The sequence below is a fragment of the Gambusia affinis genome, linkage group LG18, assembly GCF_019740435.1.
Source record: "Gambusia affinis linkage group LG18, SWU_Gaff_1.0, whole genome shotgun sequence".
NCBI classification, from domain to species: Eukaryota; Metazoa; Chordata; class Actinopteri; order Cyprinodontiformes; family Poeciliidae; genus Gambusia; species Gambusia affinis.
Genome location: NC_057885.1, coordinates 4,017,001 through 4,039,152, shown reverse-complemented (window position 1 = coordinate 4,039,152; position 22,152 = coordinate 4,017,001). Strand labels below are relative to the sequence as shown.

At 40.6% G+C, this 22,152-nt stretch overlaps 2 protein-coding genes across 4 annotated transcripts in view; one reads left to right on the top strand and one right to left on the bottom strand.

The window, feature by feature from the left end:
* Positions 1 to 6,661, bottom strand: part of LOC122820515 (RAS guanyl-releasing protein 2-like) — a 57,427-nt gene extending 50,766 nt beyond the window's left edge. Inside the window, exon 1 of the mRNA XM_044097993.1 lies at positions 6,275 to 6,661. The gene's annotated coding sequence lies outside the window, so the exon portion shown is untranslated. The remainder of the gene's footprint in view (positions 1 to 6,274) is intronic.
* Positions 6,662 to 7,282: 621 nt separating this feature from the next.
* On the top strand, positions 7,283 to 21,561 carry alpk1 (alpha-kinase 1). Of its 3 annotated transcripts, XM_044097992.1 has the most exons (15): positions 7,283 to 7,298; positions 10,024 to 10,161; positions 11,946 to 12,072; positions 12,591 to 12,745; positions 13,906 to 14,104; positions 14,425 to 14,484; positions 14,563 to 14,649; positions 14,809 to 14,885; positions 14,991 to 15,086; positions 15,170 to 15,280; positions 15,855 to 17,673; positions 18,096 to 18,249; positions 19,847 to 20,009; positions 20,514 to 20,700; positions 21,026 to 21,561. In XM_044097992.1, the coding sequence occupies exons 3-15, from the start codon at positions 11,967 to 11,969 to the stop codon at positions 21,220 to 21,222; spliced, it is 3,411 nt and encodes a 1,136-aa protein (XP_043953927.1). In that variant the 5' UTR covers positions 7,283 to 7,298; positions 10,024 to 10,161; positions 11,946 to 11,966; the 3' UTR covers positions 21,223 to 21,561. The 3 variants fall into 3 exon arrangements, with proteins under 3 accessions (XP_043953927.1, XP_043953925.1, XP_043953926.1); XM_044097990.1 differs by lacking the exons at positions 7,283 to 7,298; positions 10,024 to 10,161 and adding an exon at positions 11,256 to 11,426 and having other exon boundaries at positions 11,943 to 12,072; XM_044097991.1 differs by lacking the exons at positions 7,283 to 7,298; positions 10,024 to 10,161 and adding an exon at positions 11,391 to 11,426 and having other exon boundaries at positions 11,910 to 12,072.
* The last annotated feature ends 591 nt before the right edge of the window (positions 21,562 to 22,152 follow it).

Genomic DNA, 22,152 nt, shown 5'->3' with positions numbered 1-22,152 from the left:
TGCTTCAGGAATGTGTTGCGGTTGGCCAAGTTGTAGTTGTTATTGGAGAATGTTACATGCTGTGCAGAGACCTAGAGCAAGATATGAAATTGTATTCATTCTAACAGCAGATCAGTCATGTGAGGTCACATGTGATGTCAGAACCTAAATGTGTTTCCATGTTCCCTTACCGCATCAACTTTTTCAGAAAAGCCAAAACCACCTCAAGCGATTCAGTCAACCTTTTCTAATGCAGATAAAGAACTTTGATGGTTACATGGCTACTGGAGGATATCTGACCAACGGCTTCTTTAGAGTCACACCACAACATCTTAGTTAAATTAAACCTCATCTTTAGCTAGGCCACTCTGATACCTTTGTTTAGTATTTCAGAGGACGTGGAGGTGAACTTGTTGGTGTTCTTTGGATCACTGTCCTTGAGCTTAAAGGTCACAAACTGAAGGCCGGACATTTTCTTTTAGAATTTTGTATGAGAGCAGAATTTGTGGTTCCATCAGATCTAGCCAGTTGTCTGGCTCCTAGGTACAATTTTCTCTTAATGAATTGGTGTGTTTGTTTTTTACCTGATAAAATGGGATAAAAATCTTCTTATTCTAGCCTACAGGATAATTTCCCTAAAGCTTTTGTGTTCTTTTGGGTCAACCGTGCTTTTGACTTTGGAACAATGTCGTAGATGATGTCCAGTCTTTTTTTCTTCATTGACGAATCATAAACAGTGACCTTAACTGAGAGAAGTGCTGTAGATGTTGCTCTGGGTTCTTTTGTGATCTCCTGGATGAGTTGCCGATGCACTCTTGGAGTAGTAACGGTATTCCGGCCACACCTGGGAAAGTTCTTCAATGTTCTGTGTTTTCCAATTGTAGCAGTCAGATCTAACTCTTGGTTGGAGACTTGAAGCCTTAGAATTAACTTTGTACTCTTTCCAGATGGATAGATGCCAATGATGAGCCTTCTTCATGGAAAAAAATGGCTGTATTTAAGCGATATACTGATTCTACAAGTCTGACAGTAATCAGGTCGCAGGGTGGGCTAGTGAGACCAAACAAAAACAGATTTAAGAAGATGGGAAATAACTTGTTCACAGGCCAAGGTTGTTTAAAAGGTTTGTTCTCTTTAACTCATCATTTAAACACAGCTTTTTACATTTGATCATGTTGTCTGATTTTGAAATGTATTTGAAAGGAGGCACTGCACAGTACAGTAGATCCAGCGCAGGATTAGGTACAGGCAAATCATCCAGTCACTCTTACAAACTCTTTTCTTCTTAGAAATCCTTGTGGTTTGCAGGGCAATCACAAAATCATGTGCATTTTGAGGCTAACCTGTTGAAAGTGAGATTTCATCAGTTTCACTTCCTGCTGCCTGTCAGGGCCGGGTTCTCTGCAACAATCACTCTGAACCTGTTTCACATGTAAACCCTGGATGTTTCTCATTCAGCCCGGGTCCGGTCACGGCTGCTTCCTGTTTGTGTATTCCTCTCCTTAAAAATGCCTCGCAGCCCTTGATTGGGGCCACATATCCCTCCGTTTCTTGTACACATAACGCACTACTGATTCGTCAGACTTCCATGAAATGTGGAGTAGGCTGCAGGCGGGCGGTGCAGTCATGCAGAGTCTGACGAGAATTTCGCTGTGATTGCTGGTGCAAGGCCCACTTTGGTCTTCAGTTCCCTTTGTGAAAGTGGACGCCCAACACCTGTAGCACAGATTGGTGCCAGTCAGCTGAAACTTTAACCAAGCCCCATCTAATAGCCACCATCACAGTAATTCACTGCCTGGAATAATTACTTGCTTGACTTAGTTAAGTTAATTGTGTTTTACTCTGACTGATTTCATTCGGTTTGATTTAGGTCTCTTGGAGCCTGAAACTCTCCCATCTCCACTGTCTCCCGCTAATGCTGAATCTGATCCAGAGAGGAGAAAAGACAAACACACAGCGCCTTTAAACTAGGGGTGCAACAATAAATTGATTTTTTTAATTTTGGGAAATTGGCGATCAACCAATGCTTACCCGAGAATCCGACCTCATCAACCAATCTGCACAAGTCTGAAAATCAGTCACTGCCCCGTCCACCAGGTCATGTGTACATATGCACGGTTAAGAAAAGTCTCCCTTCTGTTGCTAATTTAGCAACTTTGTTCCTATATTTACCGACTTCACAGACAAAAAAATTGGTTTCGGCCAGGCAGATATTTTAAAGATTGGTGATCGACCATAAAACTGCAATTGGTGGACCTCTATTTTAAACTCTTTGAACTTTCTCTCAAACTTCTTTAATTTATTGGGATTTTAAGGCATACATTTTAACTGTATCATTCCAGCATGATGATTCCACCACCATGTCTTATAACATGGCTGATGTGTTGAGACTACTGCGCCATCTTAGTTCTAGTGTTTGGCATGCAGACCACATTGCTCCTTTTTGGTCTTTTCTGACCAGAGAACCTGCTGTTCCCTGCTTAGCCTGTGGCAAACAGGAAGTGGGACTTGCTGTGGCATTTTTATTTTTAAATGTCCCAATCTCTCATAAGGTCAGATATGTTGTGTTGCTATGTCAACAGATTCAGCCACCTGAACTGTAGACATCTTGCTTGCTTCCAGAGTTACCATGGGATAAACTCCTCTTGTCTGGTTTGTTGTCTTAGACAGGCGGCTATTTCTTGGTACATTTACAGCGCAATTCTCTTTTTATTCAAACCGAAGGATTTGAGATTTTCACTGCTTGCGGTACATAAACTGTAAATAAACAATCATTGTACTGTATTTTCATTCCGGTGTCCACTGATTGATTCTGCATGCGGGCTAAAAGACTTCCTCAGAACATGACACATGGCTCATTTTTGAGATTTTTATTTACAAAAACAATTACTATTTTTTTTCTCTCCTACGTAGTTTTGTAGTACTTTCATTTCTATCACATAAAGTTCCCCAGAAATTCAATAAGGTTTCTGGTTCTCAGATGACAAAATGAGGAAAAACTTTATTAACTGACCTACACTCCCATCCCACAGTGACGCCACATTAAAAAATAAAAAAAAAGGAGAGCTCTGACTCTACATGCAAGACATCACAAAGTTCCCCTGTGATGTTTGATTCTCAGCGCGGCTCTTGGTCTGCCAACATGGTGGGAGTCGAACTAAATCTAACTCCAGCTCTTCCTACGCTTGTACATTCTTATTTCTGCACCAGAAATCTATTCTCCAAAAAAATGAACTCCACACAAATAGCAAAAGGAGAGGCTCAAATTCAGGTGTATTGATTGCTGGAAATGAAGGGCACAGTTCCAGGACCGAAAACGATCGGGTTAGCAATTAAAAAGCCAGCAGCCGGCGCGTCGATCCCGCCGATGACCAACATCCAGCCCACGTGTCTGAGTGTGCTGCTGTCTGTCTGCTCTCTGGGATGGCTTCATGTGGATTGATTCCTGCCTCGTTCCTTCCTGTACGCCTCCTCGTCCCAAATCTGTTTCTAGTGGTCGGCCGCCATGCAGAGACAGGCTTCCACGATGGAAACCAATTATGGCTGGATTTCCTGATAAGTGCAACACTGCGGCAGGTTGAGGAGGAGAGGGAGGAGGAGGCTGGGAAGCTATGCTAAATATCAAGGGTGGCTGCTTCAGAGGCCATCAGTAATTGCTCTGCGGCAGCAGAGGAGAGCCAGCAGGAACGGAGATGCAGAATTTTTGCTTTGTGAATCTCCTCCCCGCATTCAGCCGGCCGTCTGAGTCCCTGCGAACCCGACCTTTTTGAAGCGGCCCGTATCTTTCAAGTCAAGGACCACTTGATGGCTGGGGATGCGTGAGATCACAGAGGCCACGGGCGGCTCTGAGGTGATGGCCTATCAGACGAGGCCGGCGCGTCAGGGAATGGGTTGCTTCCTGCTCTGCTGACTTGTCGGTGTGTGAGTGGGCAGGCGGCGTCTGATGGTTAATGCGGTGCGGCGGCTTCATTTGCATCCTCTGAATCAGACGCTGGCCTGGATGAACGGGCGCACAAAAGCGAGTCTGTTCCGAAATTCAAAATAGGCACGGATAATCAGCAGCTGCACTGGAAATAACAAAGTGACTTTTCCGCCTCGCAGGAGGAAGAGACTACAGCTGTCGTCATGGTAATGATGAGAGCCTGGCCCTATGCCGTACGGATGTCAGGACTGGTTAAAAACAACTGGTCACCAACAGGTAGAATTATGTGAACACAACCTCCAATAAAACTCGCCATTAGGAATGCACTGGGCCAATACCGATAACACATGTTAATATCGCAGTTATGGCCAATAACCGACGTATACCAATATTATATATATTTCCCAACTGTTCTTACATTGAAAAAACAACCAAATGCTGACCCTGCTTCTCTCCTTCAGTTCAACACACCCTTATCTTGCACTGCATCACTATCACATGACCAAACAAATACCACATGATCACTCAAGGGTGCACTGATTTATCAACACCAATTTCTACTGATGCGGCCAATCCTATCCACTGATCTTATCTACTTCAATAAAAGTTTCAACATCAACCACTGGCCTCTTCTGCTCTCCAGTGAGGTTTGACTATTTTATTAAGATCTTAAAACAATTTCTAAGTTCAGTTTATTCACTTCGTTTGTAACATTTGATCAAAACTATTCAGTCTGTCTGATTTCTAAAGGAGAAAAAGTAAAAATGATTCACTGGGTCATGTGTTTTTAGGCTAAACACAGCAATTTTCAAAACTTTCTTTACATTGTTAAACGCTAATTTCTTGCCAGCGTCGTCAGCTTATTTCTTTTCAAAATATATGTAAGATATAAGCCAATATTTTTGAATTGTTTCAAAAGGTTGCCAGGAGATACCGCTAACTTATATTAACCAAGTATCTTTAAAAAGTCCAATCTGAAGAAGCCTCTGGCTGAAGACATTTTAGCGGGTTATGCTAACACGTCTTACTGCTAACACGTGTTCTTAAACTTCAACCGGAAACGTTCAATGTGTGTAAAAGGCAACATGCTCCTTCCAGTGCATTCCACTGAAGTTATTTCTCAGGAATCTGGCATGTTATGTTTCACTACTCAAGGAGACTTTAAATAGTCATAAATAATGAGATAGCTGCATTTTTTCCCCACACACTATAACTCCTGCCCTCTGCTAAATAAGTAGTGACGCGGCAAAAAATGGAGGCACTGCTAAACCGAGGCCGTGTTTACCTCATTTTAAAGCGTGAGAACGATGAGCTTTTTTTTTTATTTTTTTATTTTTTACGACCTATCGTCATGTAAAACCCAGTTGCCACGACTATAATCTCGTTCGAGCGTCCACACAGACAACCAGTAACAAGTGAAAATCCCCGCACTGGAGCAGCTCAACATTCAGCAGGATAACACTGCGGGTGAAGCTGGCATTCAAACATGCCTCCTAATCCGTCTCTGCGCCGAGGGAGGCGGGAGAAAATCACCTTAAATCACCACGAGCAAAGCGCGTCTGTAGCTTTGCGTAGGAGAACGAGTGGCTTCTGATTGAGGGAGCAATTCACGTTTGACCTTTTGTGCTGAATTGAAGCAGCCAAGGTGGGGAAAAAAAATTTACAAATAATAATAAAAACACACAATAATGAAGTGCTGAAATTTATTGCAATTAACAAATCCAACCTGAAGAAGCCGCCTCTAATTTCAGGAACAGACCTACTTTCCTCCATCATTACTGGGAGCTCTGCTCCTCCGGGCCCATTAAACCAATTTCCATATTCTGACAATCATAAAGCAGGTTTATATGTCTTATCAGTGCAGCCGCAGCACCCAAGCATTGACATTATGGCTGCAGGGAGCCATAAAGTTAATGTGAGCATGCGGTCATTCCTGCACACAACAACCATCAGTCACCAGGTGATTTTGCGTGTGTGTGTGTGTGTGTGTGTGTGTGTGTGTGTGTGTGTGTGTGTGTGTGTGTGTGTGTGTGTGTGTGTGTGTGTGTGCGCGTGTGTGTGTGTGTGTGTGTGTGTGTGTCGGCGTGTGTGCGTGCGTGCGTGCACGCGCCACCATCACTGACTCTGAGCAACAAGTAGATCCATCTAACAGTAAACTCCTATCACACATGCAAAGCCTGATTTAATCAACCTGTAGAAAACACGGACGCAAACACGTCCAGCCTTGATTATCAAACCTCTGGATCCACAGAGACGTTCCAAATAACAGTTCCGCACAAGACAGTGTCAAGAGATGATTTTGTGTCCGCATGGAAGATGCACGAAGTGGCGTCAGTATGTGCACTGACAGGCAAGTTCTAGTCCGGTGCTTACCTTCAGAGTTCGCGGGGTCCCATGCTCCGGGAGGACGGGCTGCAGAGGGAACAGTGGTGGAAGAGTTTCAGCCTCACATCACAGCGTCAGCTCGGCCACCAACTGGGAGCTCAGGGACCTACTGGTCGCTCACAGGCGGAATGCGATTTCCGCTCGGTTCGCTCCTCTTCTCAGAGTTGGTACTTGTTGTTCTGTCGGGCCATGCGGCTGCTTCTTTCTAACAATTATTCTCACCTCTTGAGAGATTTAAAAAAAATAAAAATAAAAGAAAAGAAAAGCCTACACAAAGTGCTGTGATGCTGACGCATTCGGAAGCGACTTGGTGTGGGTGTGTGTTGGCGTGCCGCTGAGCTCGGCCATCGGCTCGCAGCTGGAGCGCCTTCCAGCTGTGCGACCGACAGAACGCAGTGCGGAGCCACAGTCCCGCCTTCCGGCAGCACCGCGAAGGCACCACGCTTCAGTCCGCGTGCGAGGCGGCCCGCGAGCTCCATACGTATACATACATACATACATACATACATACATACATACATACATACATACATACATACATACATACATACATACATACATACATACATACATACATACATACATACATATGTATATGCAGTGGCGCAAAAGGTGGTTATGCAGCGTATGCAACGCATAGGGGCGCTGCACTAGAGGGGCGCAAAAAACGAAGAGGGAGATTTTTTTTCTACTCAGCATTTTATGTAGGACTACTTAACAGCTGTGTGTGCATGAAATGATCAATAACAGAGGAACAGCACTGATTAGGCGCCCCCCCTCCTGCCAGCTGCTCTCCCCTCCCATACAAATAGCTTGGGCAGCGTCCCTTCGAGAACACGCTGAGGCGCGTTTTTTTCTTTTAAATTTGTCGTAATGCCTCGACAAAAGGGAACTAAATATGGGGCGCAGAAAAAACTCCGGGGCACAAAACAGAAAAAGGGAAGAGGGGGAAAGATAAAGATGTTGGAGAGACGAAGAAAAGCTTTTCAAAGTGGTTGAAAGACAGTAGTAAGTAAGTAATGTGAATGTATTAACAAGAAAGTTGTAAATATTCAGGTTAGCTTAAGCTAGCCTAAAATGACAGCTGGTTGTTGTTGTCCAATACGGGACGCGATTTATTCCGTATTGCTATAAATGTCTGATAGACACACCTATCACACACATCTTAACAATAAGTGTAAAATTAAAGACCAAAACAAAACACGGGAATTATTAGGCTCAGCTAAATTGTCGTTGCGGGACCTAAATAGGACGAACTGACACTGTTGTCATGGTGACCTGGAGACGGACACTGCGCAGCCGCAGTGAGCTGCTATCAACCAGTGTATTTTTTAAAAGTTCACCCGATATTACACCGTCCTTAAAGTAAAACCTCTGACAGAAATACAGACGGTAGTGGGAAGACACAGGCTAAACACTCAGTGAAGTTTAATAGGGGCATTAAAATAAATGTGTCGGTGACATTCAGTGGCACCCAGTGGGTTTGATATCAGACAGAATGGATCAGGAGAGGAACCGCAGACCCGTCAGAACCTAAAGAACCAGACATCAGTCTCTTCATCCCTCAGTCATTTCCTGTGACCAAAAAATAATATAGATGACAATTTAAAGAACAAATCATACAAATAGATTAATAGTAAATAAATATTGTGAATGAAACATTAAAAACGTTTGTTGGGATTGTGTAGGAAAAATTTTGATATCTTTTATAAATAGTGTTTTGTGGTCAATATTATTTCACCATTTTATTAATGTGGGTTGCCAGTTTGGATAAGGCTTCCTATCAAGCTGTAAAAATGATAGAAAACATGCTAACAAAAAGCCTCAGACCTGCAGCCCACATGCAGTTGTACAAGTTTATCTCTAGGGGGGGCGCCGGTGAGACGTTCGCATCCACCTCATAAATATGTAGTTGCACCCCTGCATATGAGAGACATTTAATTTAGCAGCTTAAAAATTCTGGCTTTGCTAAACATAACTACAAAACAATTCATTTGTTTCAAACTAATAGTGGTGCCATTTGGCTACTTCCCCTAGATATTCAAGGGTTATTGCGTCAACCAGAGTTTGGCAGCTAAAAATTTAGATTGGGTGAATATAAAGTGTTAACAGCTAAAGTCGGTTCCCTGGTTTTGTACTGTGGCTGTTAGTGATAAGGTGCGTTTTCAGCCTCTAAGGAGAGATGAGAGAGAAAGATAAATCACTGAATAACCCTCTGAAAAATGTGTCCCTCTCACTAGTGGAGGCCCCCAGAACCATTTAGCAGTTTTTATATATATATATATATATATATATATATATATATATATATATATATATATATATAGCGAAAGAGAGAGAGAGAGAGAGAGAGAGAGAGAGAGAATATAGATATATAATCTGCAATGTAATGTGTAATATAAATATATTTATTTTTTATTTTATATATATATATATATATGTGTACAGTTAAGAACTGTGTGTGTGTGTGTGATGTGTGTATATTATTATTCTCCTTCATTGTCATTGAGAAAAGTAAGGATAATAAATTGAAAATTAAAACACAGAAACAAACACACAACAACTTTGGCAAAACAGGAAAAAAAGCTATGTACAAATATTAATAAAACAAGCTGAAGATCAAAATCAGCTCCAATTATATTTATAATTTATGAAATGGCCTGCTTAATAAAAGCGTTCCCTATCTATCTTTTCTTTATTTGAGCTGCCTGAAGGTAGCAGCTCAAATTCGGCATGTAGTGGATAATTAGGAGAGTGGGTAGGTGGTTAGATAGGTGGGTAGGCAGGTACCTATGTACACCTATACACATTTTGCAAGGAGTTACCTCCTTGCAAAATGTGTATAAAGAAGCTCAATTTGACTGCAACTGTATCTGGAGATTCCAGTTTTGCAAACAATTCCAGGTATGAGCTGCAGTGTCTTTAAATGGCACATATGTTTCTCAAATATGAACCATTTAGCAGTTTTTGAAATCAATAAGCCCTTTCTTTAGCACATCCTTTATATTGGCCAATTTACCTAATCTAAGTGTGGGAACCGGAGCACCCGGAGAAAACCCGCAACAACACAGAGAGAACCTACAACCTACAGCAAGAGGCACCCAGTTAAGAACTGCCACCTCTTTTCTGTGTGGCTGCAGTTAAGCCATGTGGTTATTTTTTTCCCCTTCATCCTTTTCATTGAAATTTATTGAGATGATAATAAATGAAAAATTCTTATTTGATAGGAAATTTTGCACAATAAATCATAAACAATAAGATAAATGCCCAGTCCTATTTAGGGCAACATTTACATTTCTGTTTGCAAGAAACTATTTTAAAATTTTATTTTATTTAATTTGTGGGAACATGCTGAACAATGGCTTAATAACTTAGTAAATGGTTTGCACATCATATGCTGTCCGCTTCTCGTCCGGAACTGGACGGATGGACGGATAGACGGACGGATGTACGGATGGATGCTTATAAGCCTGGTGTGCCTGGTGACCAACCAGTTCAAAGAAACTCTACCAATTCTGATAAAAAAGTTACCAGTTCGACTGTTTAGCCAGAATTATGCCAGAACCTAATTCCATACAAGTTAGAACAAAAATCTATATATTTAAACTTGTGCAAAATAATGTGTTAAAAGCAGACAGATTTTTATTTCTCTGGGCAGCTTTCAGCAAAGGCCTACCTTCATGTTTCCCCTTCAAATATGCCTGTTGTGTACAAGTGCTGTATTGACTTGTTTCCAGGTGATTTGGAACAACATGTCCTCCCTGACTACACTGTGATGAAGTGCTAAACCCGTTCCTGCCAAATGTTTTCTTCAGGGTCTCATGACTTGTAGCTGAGGTGGACACACTTCCATTCAAGACACCAAAAGGAGTCTGGTGAGCAAAATTTACTAGTGAACCCAGGAAGACTTTTATATCTTATACTAGGATAACGGGACATGGACCTGGGAAGAGTCCAACAAAGGAGGTGTGACACCGAAACCAGCTTAGTATAAGGGGAATGCTGAACAGCTGAGGGAAAGTCTGAGCAGGGAAGGGAGAGAACGAGACTAATTAACACAATGAATGCAGAGGGAGCTGAACCAGAAACACAAAAAGGATCTACAAACCAGAAGGGAAACAGGCTAACATTTCAATTAAAGGCTTAGATGAAAAATCAGGCAACAGAGCACAAAATGTAACTCAGAAACTCCACACAACAATAAAGTCATGCTTAAAGCCTGTAATCAGCATCTTAGATTATCAATACGCAAACTCTAATTACAGGTATGTCTGAAGAGACATGGAAAATAACTGAGTATAATCAAATAATCTAATGGAAAGACTAATGAAAACCAATTTAGGCTTAGTGAAAATTTAAATGAGCAAATTTACCCCCATTTTGACAGTTCTTTTTGTTGATGAACAAAAAATATTGTCTATGTGGGTAGATGTGTTGGAAAAACAAACAATCCCACAATGAAGATTCGAAGAATCAAACCGCAGAAATCATGTGATCTTGCAACAATTTCTGTCCACCACTGGTTTCTACGTCTTTAGATAGAAAATGTAAATATAGCTCAGTTTGTATTGTTTTCAAATTTATTTCCATGGAAGTAGAGACACTAATGCATCTTTATTCAATTGAAAGCCTGCTGTCTCATCAACCATCCATTGTGTTGCAGGCCACCGGGCAAATACTGAAGTTTTAAAACTTTCTGTGGCCCCCAGAAATTTGCCAGAAACTCTGACCAGATCAGGGAGCCGTGGCCCTGAAATCCTGGAATGCACATTGGCTTTATGATACAACACATCTCAGTTTGTCTAAACCTCGTTTAACATCAGAGCTGAGACTGATTTCTGTTTTGTAATTATCACATAATATTTTTTGTTTTTTGAAATATTCTTCAATCTTTTCCATTGAGAAACAAACTTTCTGATAAAATAATAAATAAATAATAAGCATTTAACTCTAAACCGATGTGTCATTATTCTCACATACAACACAAATATATGTATTCAAACATACTTAATAAATCAGTTTTTATTCAGGTCTGAAACTGAAAGCAACCAACCAGAGAAAATCTGATTTCCTACAGCATTGAAAGCAGCATTTTATAGTACTGCCTTACCAGGAAGTCGCCGGGAACTCTGAACCCTCGGTACGTACTTTTTATTGTTAAAAATGATTTTAATAAGTTGCTCACTTGTCCTGAAATAAAACAGGACGTATTTCTGCCGTATTGATCCTGAAGCTCATCTTGTCCTACAGCAGTTGTTCACTGTGACTCTATTCTCTCTGAATGTAAAGTGTTTTTATAGAACTTGATCAAAGTACAGTACGTGGGATCAATGAGTCATTAAAGTAATCTGACTAAGTGAAGTTTTCAAAACTTCTTACATTGTAATGCATGACAGCGCAAATTATCGTATTTCCAGTCCTAGACAGTGTTTAATTATGAATACTGATTGTGTTTTCTCAGTATTTAGATAAAACATAAAATAATCTTTCTTCCTCTCGATGGTTTCATTCATTCTTCCCATCTGTTTTTCTGTCTCATACTGTATAAAGTAACTAAAGTGTAATTTTTCCAATCCTTTCCAAAAATATAGTTGTTTATTTTATTATATTGTTTCTTTCTTAGCAGGAGGAAATCCTCTCTTTTTTTCTGTACCAGCAGGCACTTCTTGTGTTTCCCAGAATGGAGGTGGGGGACTTACTGGAGGATTGCCTCAGCGCAGCGAAAGAACATCCGAAACGTGTTGAAGTCTCTGACTCTGTGAGGCTGAAGCACAACCGTTGCAGAGGTCAGACACACGGTGGCGCTATTTGCCTTGTTTTCATCTGGACTAACTATTTGATTCTTCCTGGAGTTAAAACCTCTTTTGTTTAAAGCAATCAAAACTTTATGAGCCGCATTCAGAGGCTTATCTCATCGATCAGATTACGATCTGGACTTTGACTGGGCCATGGAAACGCCTTTTCAGAATTCATGTTTAGGGATTTGCATTGAAATGAACTGGCAAATTATGAAGTATAAATGGACATGCATACATGAACTATGTGAGTCTTTTTTTACGTGCACATTAATGTCTTATGATAATATATTGATGGTGCTGGAATGGATTTTTCTGCCAAACCAGCTAAAATAAGTCTTGAAGTTGAAATTGTAACCTCCTCTACTTTAAGTTCTGGAGAACTAGAGAAAACCTGAACAGGGCTTCTAACTGATGCAAATCTGCTGAGCCGCTTTAAACCCGGGTGTTCTGGTTGTTTTGAACTCTTTTTTCCTGGACTCATGAAATTCCTCTTTTATATCCTGTAGAGTCTCTGTGTGAAGAACTGGCCTCTCTGATGGAGGAGGCAGAGCAGATGAAGTGGCCCTTTGTGCCCGAGAGGTGGCAGTATAAGCAGTCCATCAGTCCCACAGACAAGACCAACCTCAACGACCTCATCGGCAGAAACGTGCAACAACTCTTGGTAGTTTTTAGACAGCTTATGCTAACAAACACAGGCTGAGAAAAGTCATGACCTTCACCTTCAGTTTTTGCTCCTTTTTTTTCAGCAAATCTAAATGTTAGTCATCAAACTCATTTTAACGCCAAAGAAATGCCGTGTAAAATAACTAATAACAATTAGTTTTAAAGAGAGAAAAAGCTATCCAAATCAACTCTATTAATACTTCAAAATATGAAATAAAAACAAATAGTGTTCCACTTTCATCTCCTTTTCAAGAAAATGGTTCCATCACAACTCAGATTAAAAAAAAAACAAATCAGAATAAGAGTTAAAGGTCACATCTCCAACAACATACTTTACAACATTAGACTTTCATTTTCTACAATATTGTAAAGAATATTTGCAATATTACAGAAAATGTCAAAGGGTGCTGCATCTTATTTCTGGCTATAAGACAGATATGGGGCATTGATCGCATCATAAAAGTATTAAGATTATGTAACATTTTGTTATACGTCACAGAATTCGTCGACTTTACAGAACAGTTTCATAGACTTCATTCAACGTTACTAACCCAGAGCACGTTTTTGTGAAAAAGTTGTTTCTATTCATTTAGCTGCGTCTGATTCCAGAGGTTTCCTCTTTCCACTCTTGTTCTTTCTACTTTCCATCTTTTAAACTCTACTGACTGAGAGCGCTGACATGTTGCGTCAGTTTGCGTCAAGCTGCCAGGGGAGGAGTGTTATGACTTTATGCTCTGTGCTTCTATAATTAAGAGCATAATTCATGTATTTGTGTAACCTATAATAAGAATCTGAGACGATGCAGTTCGGGTCAAGCAGCTTTTACTTCATTTCTAACTCGCTGCACTATGACCGTGTTCAAACAGTGGCCCCGCCATCTAGTGGTCACAGTCAGTACAGCATGCAGTTCTTTTCAACACGGTACACCACAATTAAAACAGACATGGCCCAAAGGGACAGTGGTAGCAGAATACACGACAGCGCTAAAAAAATAAAAAATAAAAAAATAGCTGATACGCTTAAAATTAGTTTTATTTGAACAGTGCGACAAAACGGAAAAAATAGAAGTAATCCACAAGGGTATGACTATGTTTTTACAGCACTTTGAATCCACACACTCCTCTCTTATTATAGTTTGTGTCTTTAATCTGCTGCCAGGATCTTTTGAAGTCCTCCATCATGGCTCAGGAGCCACAGACGTCCCTGGCAGTGATCTTCCTAGTGGACCGGTTCCTCTACTGGATTGATGAATCCACACGACTTCTAAAGATCACCAAGCTCCTAAACCGACACTACCCCGAACAACCTGTAGCCCCTCAGCTGATCATACGGCAGGCCAGGGTCTACCTTAACTCTGGTATTTATTGATGGAGGAATGGGCTTGAACATATTGACTGGTATTCTTATGCTTTAGATATAATTGAATAATTATACAAAGGTCAAATGGAACAGTTTGGATCTTTATGTTTGTAGAATGTGCCATAACAACTCAACTTTCATTGTTATTTATCATTATTGGGTTTTGACTGTGAAACAAACCTGGCACAGCAACAGAAAAATCACATCTGCACTGACATGATGGTATTAATTGGTATTAGGAGGATTGAAAGCTGTTTTGATCATTTCATTTAGTGTCGTACTTTTTTTTCCTGATGATTTTATATCTCATCTCCACAGGAAAACTTCAAAAGGCAGAATCCATCTTGAGCAGTTTGATTTATAGAAATGGGACAACAGGTAGTTCAATAGAGCTTCTTATTCAGTTTTAAAGGATAAAAGTCCGACTCCAAGCATGAACTTGTCTTTGACATTCAGGTTGCTGGGTCTATCGTTGTGACAGTGACAAAGTGCTCGTTCAAGCCGTCAGTGTTCAAGTGCGTGGAATGGTTTTGCAAAAGTTGGGTGAGTTTAAAATTAGTAAGCAGTTACAATGTGTTTTATTTCTCACTACAACAAAACAGCTTCTGGTTTTAAAAGAATATTGCTCCTGTATTTATTTCAGTTAAAGGTTTCTGTTTTCTGTCCTGTTTTTTTTTTTTTTATAATCTTTTTGTATTTCAGGCCTGTGGCTGCAGGCCGCAGAGCTAATCTGGGCTTCTCTGGTTGGCTACTACTCACTCCCTCAGCCTGATAAGAAGGTAACCTCAAAGATAAGACTGCTAAAGTGTGTGTTGGTACCCTATTGTAAAGCTTTTGTGTTTACTAGCTTCAATTCCACATCGCTATAAACCTTTATTTCATAGGGCATTGGAACCTCTCTTGGCTTACTTGCTAACATATTAGTGTCCATGAGTGATGAAGACTTCCATGCTTTCAAGACTAATCCAGATATTGATTTTGTAAGTTTAAGAAACCACAAAAAGTTGTTTTCCTTGTGCTTTTTTGTTATTCAGTGTAACTTATAGTTGTTGCTAATTTTCAGCCGTCTTTACTCGGGAATGCTGGGAGTCATCGTCTTCTTTCGGCCGCCCAGGCAGCTAAGATGGCTGTGGTGTACAGTCAGTACGCTTCACTTTACGTGCTGACTAATGTGGTATGTTGTACCTCTGAACAATCTCATGTTACCATGTCCATTACGGGAACATTTCTCTTGTCAATAGAAGAGTCGCTTAGTATTTCAACAGCCATCCACGACTCAAACAATTTCTAAATTTGATTTGGTTACGTGTCACGTGCTGAATAAAGTGTCTTTTGACTTTTGTCATTGATCTGATTCATAAATAATCAATGTAATAAGGAAGGATGGTCTGACTCTAATCCTAAAATGTTTCCATACACTGAGGGAATGATATGGTAACGTGATAAAAGAGAAGGGGAAAAAGATAGAAATTAGTAATGTCATCACATGACATTACTTGCATAACATTACACACTATAACTGACAACTTGCTTGTGGCTAAGCGGCAGCCATGCTAAATGCACCGTCCTACTTACAGGCTGTGCTGAAAGGTGTCAACTAATAGAGGAAACTTCAGGAGTAAAATGCTAAAATCAATTTAGAAACTGTTGAGAATTTTGAACTTGACTAACGCTGGTCAGGACAAACCAGGTGACTATCTAAAAAACCCTGAATGGTCTGTAATTGTTTTTTATTTGTTGGTCTTTAGACGGCTCAAGGAACCTGCTTGTTGTCGTACAGCTTCTCACTAACATGCCCTCCCTCTCAAAGAACGACCTTCCTCCAAAAGGCTCGAGAGGCCTTCGCAGTCGGCCTTCTCGCCAAAGCAGAGGGCGAGCCGGTTACCAGTCAGCAGGAACTTCACACCTTACTGAAGGCAGCCTATTCCATGACCGTCACTGACAAGTGGCTTGGCGCTCCAAAGGATGTTGTAGAGGAGGCTGCTCAAGCTTGCCAGCGAGCTTTAGGATATTTCTACAAATACTGTGATTCCAGTCCTCAAGACAAAGATGGCCTGTCTGTTAGAATCATGCAAGAAGTCAGTAAAGTCAAGCAACTGCTGAGTGTGGAGCCATTCCCTAATTCAGATAAAGGATCTTTTATTCCAGACAGCTACAGAAACGACAAAGATTACTCTGTAAATTTCACCCTGGAGGGTTTCTCAAAGATGTTGGAGAGATATCAGAAATTTCACGCATCGCTGTGTGAGGCCACCAAAAGTTTCAAGGAGACCGAAGGCAACGAAGCAAAAGTTTTAACAGCTCTGAATTTAACTATGAACACGGTCAAGTCACTCGCTTTTGATAAAGGAAGTTCATCGAAAGCAGTCAAGCAAAATCCAAGAAGCTCAGATTCATCCAGCATGTCTCTGTCTCATAAAGTTGCTTCGGCTCCAATTCAGAAAAGCACAGACCTCCTGAGATCTCCTTATCAAAAGTCTGCCATGAGAAGTTCAGGCCCTCCTGAGCCCAGCAGCGGTGCACATAGAAGTGGCAGTGGACACAGAACAAGAAGTAGCGATCAGAGCAATGTTCCCACTATGAGTGACGATGATAATGATGACAGTTTTTCATGCTCTGCTGATGAAAACAAGAAGCAAAAGCCAGAGAGCCACACCTCTGGCATCACTTCATATCTAGTTCCAAAGTCTACAATTCCTAAGACCCGGAGTCATTCTCAACAGTTTGAAGAAAGTCAAGCCAAAACAGAGACAGAAGACTCCGACACGGACAACCAGTATCCAAATCAGCAGAACTGTACCTCTGGCATCACTTCATTTCCCAATCCTAAAACCCCAAGTCATTCTCTACAGGCTGAAGAAAATCAAGCTGAAATACAGACAGACGTCTCTGATCTGGTCAGCATGACTGAGGAGAATGAAGGATCTCTGCATTCCCTGTCCCAGCTAGACCTCAAAGAATCTTCCAGCTCCTTTGGTGAGAGTTTTAGTTCCCAGACTTCATGGGGAATAATCTCAACTGGCCAAAACTCTCCGTTCTATGAAAAAATACAACCAGGTTATGTGCCAAAACCAAGGAGTCGGTCTTCAGGTTCTGATGGGAGCTTCGTCATCGTGGAAACGCAGAATTCCAAAAGCAGCTTTTCACCTGCCACCATCGCAGATCACAAGCCACTAGAGAGGCATGATGTTCACTCAAACATCAAACTGGAGGCCAATTCAAGACCTGTTAAACCTGTCTCAGTGGTCCAAGGCAGCCCTTCACAGAGGGTTCCAGACCCAAACGCAACTACTGAGACCTCTGAGAGTTCATACGAAATGGTGGAGCTGAATGAAATCGGGCACCAAAGCAATGAGGTGACTTCTGCAGGAAAAGCACCTCAGAACAAGAATACTTTGTGCTACAGCTGCTTGTACCCCAGCACAACCGCTGCTCCTGAGAGACAGTTTGAGTTGTCCCAGCATGATTACCAGGCTCTACTGGCTGGAATCTGTCATGAATGTCTGCAGAGGAGGCTCCACAGCAAGACAGAGTTATTCCAACTTCAAAAATTTCAAACTGCCCACAGTAAGTTAATTTCTGTGATAGCAGAAACTTCCCTTTATTATCTATGTAGATAATCCCAGTTGATTAAAATGTTATATTTGCCAATGCAGTTGTCATACTAAAAATATGAGGCCTTAAAATAAAAAAAGTATACATGAGCATATATAACCGTCTTCATTGGCTTCTTGATGGATGCACCAATTTATAATTTCCTGCTGCTTTTAGTATTTCCTTGAGTATATTGATGTTTTTGTGCTATCATTTTACCATTTTGTGTAATTTTTATTATATAGCACCTTCCACAGGTCAGAAAACCAAAGTCCTGAAAACAGAATATATACAAGATCACACAGCATAAAGCTAGCTAAAAGCCAGTCTGAATAAATGACTCTTGCCATGAACAAAGTGTAAAGGTTTGCATGACTACAAATTATCCCCACTAGATGCTCTCCACCTGAAGTTCTCCAAGGCCACAGGACTGTGGACGGCCAGAGAGACCTGTGTTTACATCGGCCGTCTGATGGAGATGGAAGTGAAGGGCAATCAGAGAAGAGCGATATGGGTCCAGTTTTTGCATCAGGAGGAGAGGTTAAGCAGGTATGGCATGCTACAAAAATAATCATGCTATTCCCGTGCCGCATTCTGCTTAGAGCAGAAACTGTGGGTTCAAAAAGGCTGCAGTTTCAGATTTAAAATAGGATAGAATAGAATATCCTGTCCCACAATGGGGGAAATTCAGATGTATCAGCAGCAAGTTAAAAGTGACTGGAAGCACAAAGTAGAAGGATCGATGATAAAACTCTTTTGTGCACCCAGGATGTCACTGAAGGAGAGCTCCAGTTCAGCAATAGATTCATGATTTGGGTGGGAGTACTTCTGTCCCCCTCCACCTGGACAGGATTAAGGGGGCAACGTAGGACAGACAGTGATGTAAAGTCTTTTCAACAAAATGGTAGAGACATTTTGTGGCACCAATGGTGAGGACTGCTACCTCTCCTTAAACTGTTGTTTAAGGTCAGCTATAGCTAGGACACAACTAATCCTGCTGAGTAACAGCCAGTATCAGCTAGTCTGGTTCCTGGGGGCAAACAGGAAGGTGGTGGAAAAGACAAAAATATGCATCTGCTTTAAATCTACTACATTTAGCTGGTTTTTGTTCTAGCTCATCCTTAAGGACTTCAATGCATGTTTCAAATGGCGTGTATTTCAGTAGATGTTTCCAATTTCATCAAAATACTTGAGCTTGAAATAGAATGGCTACAGAATGGCTGCTGTTTCAAGGTGAATCAGAAGCATCTTAACGTTCCTCACTTCTCCAGTGTATGTTTGTGTTTCCACATCAAAAAGACACTAAATGAACATAAAACTAGTTATTTAAAGGGCCCTGTATTATGTGTTTTCCAGTCACATAGAATTATTTTATAGCACAATCAAGTAAGTATGTTACCAACAATTGTTATCAAAATGCTATATATCTCAAATATGACTTGAAAGAAATTTGACTTCATGATTTAATGCCTTGAAATTGGTCATCTGTCTCTTTAAAAGCTCCTCTTCTTTCTGAAACTCCGCCTTCAGGAACTCATCACAACATGGCTCCTCTATTAACCCTTTAGCAATGTCTTTACCAGTGTTGCACTGAATTAGCTTGTATAATTAACTTAGCAGATACAAAGTTCCACCAGGTGTTTGCTAACTGCTACAGGATAGTCTGAAGGAGCTGAGTGGGGTAGATGTGGGCGAGGGCTGCTCTGTGAGGCAGAATATCAGAAGTTTGGAAACTGTAGCTCTGAGGAGGCGATGCTCAGTCCCCACTAAGGTTTTACACAGCTGAATGGTTGCCACGGGAGATAAATGAGTTCTCGAATAATCAAGGCAACCATTCAGGTATGTTTTTGAATAACATTATATTGATGTGTATTGATGTATATTGATGATGTAAAGCTAAAAATGTTGCTTTCACATTATACTGCTTCTTTAACCGTTTGTTGTCAACAAATTTACAAAAAAAATAGTGTATATTTTGCGGAATTGTGTGTAGAAATTTAGCATGTGTGCTAGAGAACTAGGACTTGTGTGTAGAAATTTGATGGATATATTTTTCACTAAGATTGTGACAGGATAAAAAGGTAAAAAAGCTGTTAATGCTTTTCTCTAAAATCCTCTGATTGGTTTTTCTGGACATTTTCTGCAGTTATGTGGGGAAGGATTACTTGAAGCCAAGAGAAATCCAGTGTCACCTGAACGATGTGGCGCGCCAGATGACGGCTCAGTACTATGTGACTGAATTCAACAAGAGTCTCTACGATAAGAAAGTTTTGGCTCAGATCTTCTACATTCCCTCCGACGCATTGTTGGTGAGTACTGTGTGTATGTAGCTTTGTATTTGATCAATTGTAAGGACCGTCTTCCTAAACCATGCTAGGTTGTGGGGATCCACTGAGAACAGCTGTTTTGGGGCCAGGAGTAAGATTTGGAATTAAGATGAGAATTGAGTTTAGTTTAGGTTTAGGGTAGTCATCCAGGTTTCCAAGACAAGCCTGTAATCTACCTAACTGGTTGCATTCATCAGGATTCATGCATAGATATTGTTGATTATCATTAGCATAAGAGTGGAAATGTACCCCGTGGTGTCTAATGATTTTACCAGCTTAAAGCATATAAATGCTTCCCATTGGTAAAGTAGAAGGTAGGTATAAACAAGTGGATGAAAGGTGCAAATGCAGCAAACAGAAGATCTGTGTTGTTATGGACATGGCCTGAAATGACCCCTAACGCCTACGTTTCCTCTTGAGCAACAGCAGATCAGTTCGGATTCAAAGGTTTCAAGATGGCCTCCTCCATTTCTTCTTTGTGCTTAGATTCTAAACGGAGATGAGATTGTGGGCTGCATCACCGTGGAGCCGTACATGCTTGGAGACTTCGTGAAACTCACCAACAACACTGGGAAGAAAGAGATGTCCGTCGAGGCGACGAAATATGGCCTGGCTTTTGGACACTTCACCTACCTGTTCTCTGGTCGCCAGGAAGTTGTGGTAGACTTGCAAGGTATCAATTCAGTACATGACTGTAACTTTGCATGGGGAAGAACACAGTAATTGCTTGCAGCCTTCAGGTGTTTTATACCAGATGGAATAAAAAAAGAGTTGGCACTTTTGTCTAGTCAAGTTTATTTCTATAGGACATTTCAGCAACAAAACATTTGAAGTCCTGAAGACATCAAACAGTCAGCAATTATGAAACAAGCAATAAGCATTTTTGCCACGTATTATCAAAATCATTGAGCAACTACACATAAACTATGTTGGTCAATTTTTCTCTTACTACTAATCAAAGGCAACTCTGAATAGGTGGCAATTTTCCTCTTCCACAGGATGGACGACTTCCAGCGGGAAAGGTCTGACTTACCTCACGGACCCCCAGATTCACTCCACCAGGACCCCTAGAGGGCCCTCAAACTTCGGAGAAAGGGGGCTGGCAGTTTTCCGGAAAGAGCAACATGGACCAACCTGCAACGAGATCTGCAACCTGCTCAGACTCCCTCCACTCCCCCAGCAGTTCTATGTTTAAAGAGCTGGAGACTACATGTCTTTACTGATGCTGGATATGTTTTTTATGAATTTATTATTAGCATCAGATGTTTATAGAAAATGCATCCAACATTACTCTGAATATCTGTATATGTTTATTGATTCAACACTATTGTCAGATCAGCTGAGACTGAAGTAAGTAGTTTTAAACTCAAGGCTGTTTGTAAATTGCTTGGTACTTCACACCATTTTATCATCATCTATATTTCTCAAGAAAAGAGTGTTAAAATCTGCTGGGGGTTTTTGTAAGCATTTGTTTTATTCATTTGTTCAGAGCATTAAAAATTTTAATTGTTTTAACTCCCAAATAAAATTCTTCCACTCCAGTTGAATTTTCTTATAATCTTATCTTATAGGCAAAAAGCTTGAAATAAAATCAGTTTTTGGAAGAAGAATATATATATATATATATAAAATATATATATACAAATATATATGAAATCAATTCATACATTAAATGTTTTTTAGCCATTTTATTGGTGACATAGAGACAGGAGGAACATGCTGTCATAGAATGGCAGCCAGTGCAGTTAGCGAGATTGTGCAATCCAACGGCTTCGCTTTCAAGCATTTGAATGGGAAAATGAGAAAATTCATCGATTTTGAAGAAAAAATGATCAAAAATGGTTAAGCTAAATAAAAAAAAATTATGCTTTACAGTACAAACCACAGGGTGAAAATGGCAATGTAAAATATTTTATCATTATATTTCTCCATTATGACAGGTGAGGCTCTCTGGTCAAGATCATAACGTAAATGTAGCCAAGTTAGCTAAAACAAGCAAATTTTTATCTTGCACAATCTGCACAAATTTGTGTTAATGTATTATAATTGGGAGCACGTAAAATATAACTCAGCATAGTTCTCCTGCAGGTGCTTTAGTCCCGTGACTTCAGTCACACACACTGGG

Bases quoted from the DNA above. Each gene is read 5' to 3' on its own strand.
- alpk1 (XM_044097992.1), top strand. From the start codon at position 11,967: ATGGAGGTGGGGGACTTACTGGAGGATTGCCTCAGCGCAGCGAAAGAA. The intron at 17,674-18,095 runs GTAAGTTAATTT...TATCCCCACTAG, and splicing joins AAAATTTCAAACTGCCCACA to ATGCTCTCCACCTGAAGTTC. The intron at 20,010-20,513 runs GTGAGTACTGTG...CTTTGTGCTTAG, and splicing joins TTCCCTCCGACGCATTGTTG to ATTCTAAACGGAGATGAGAT.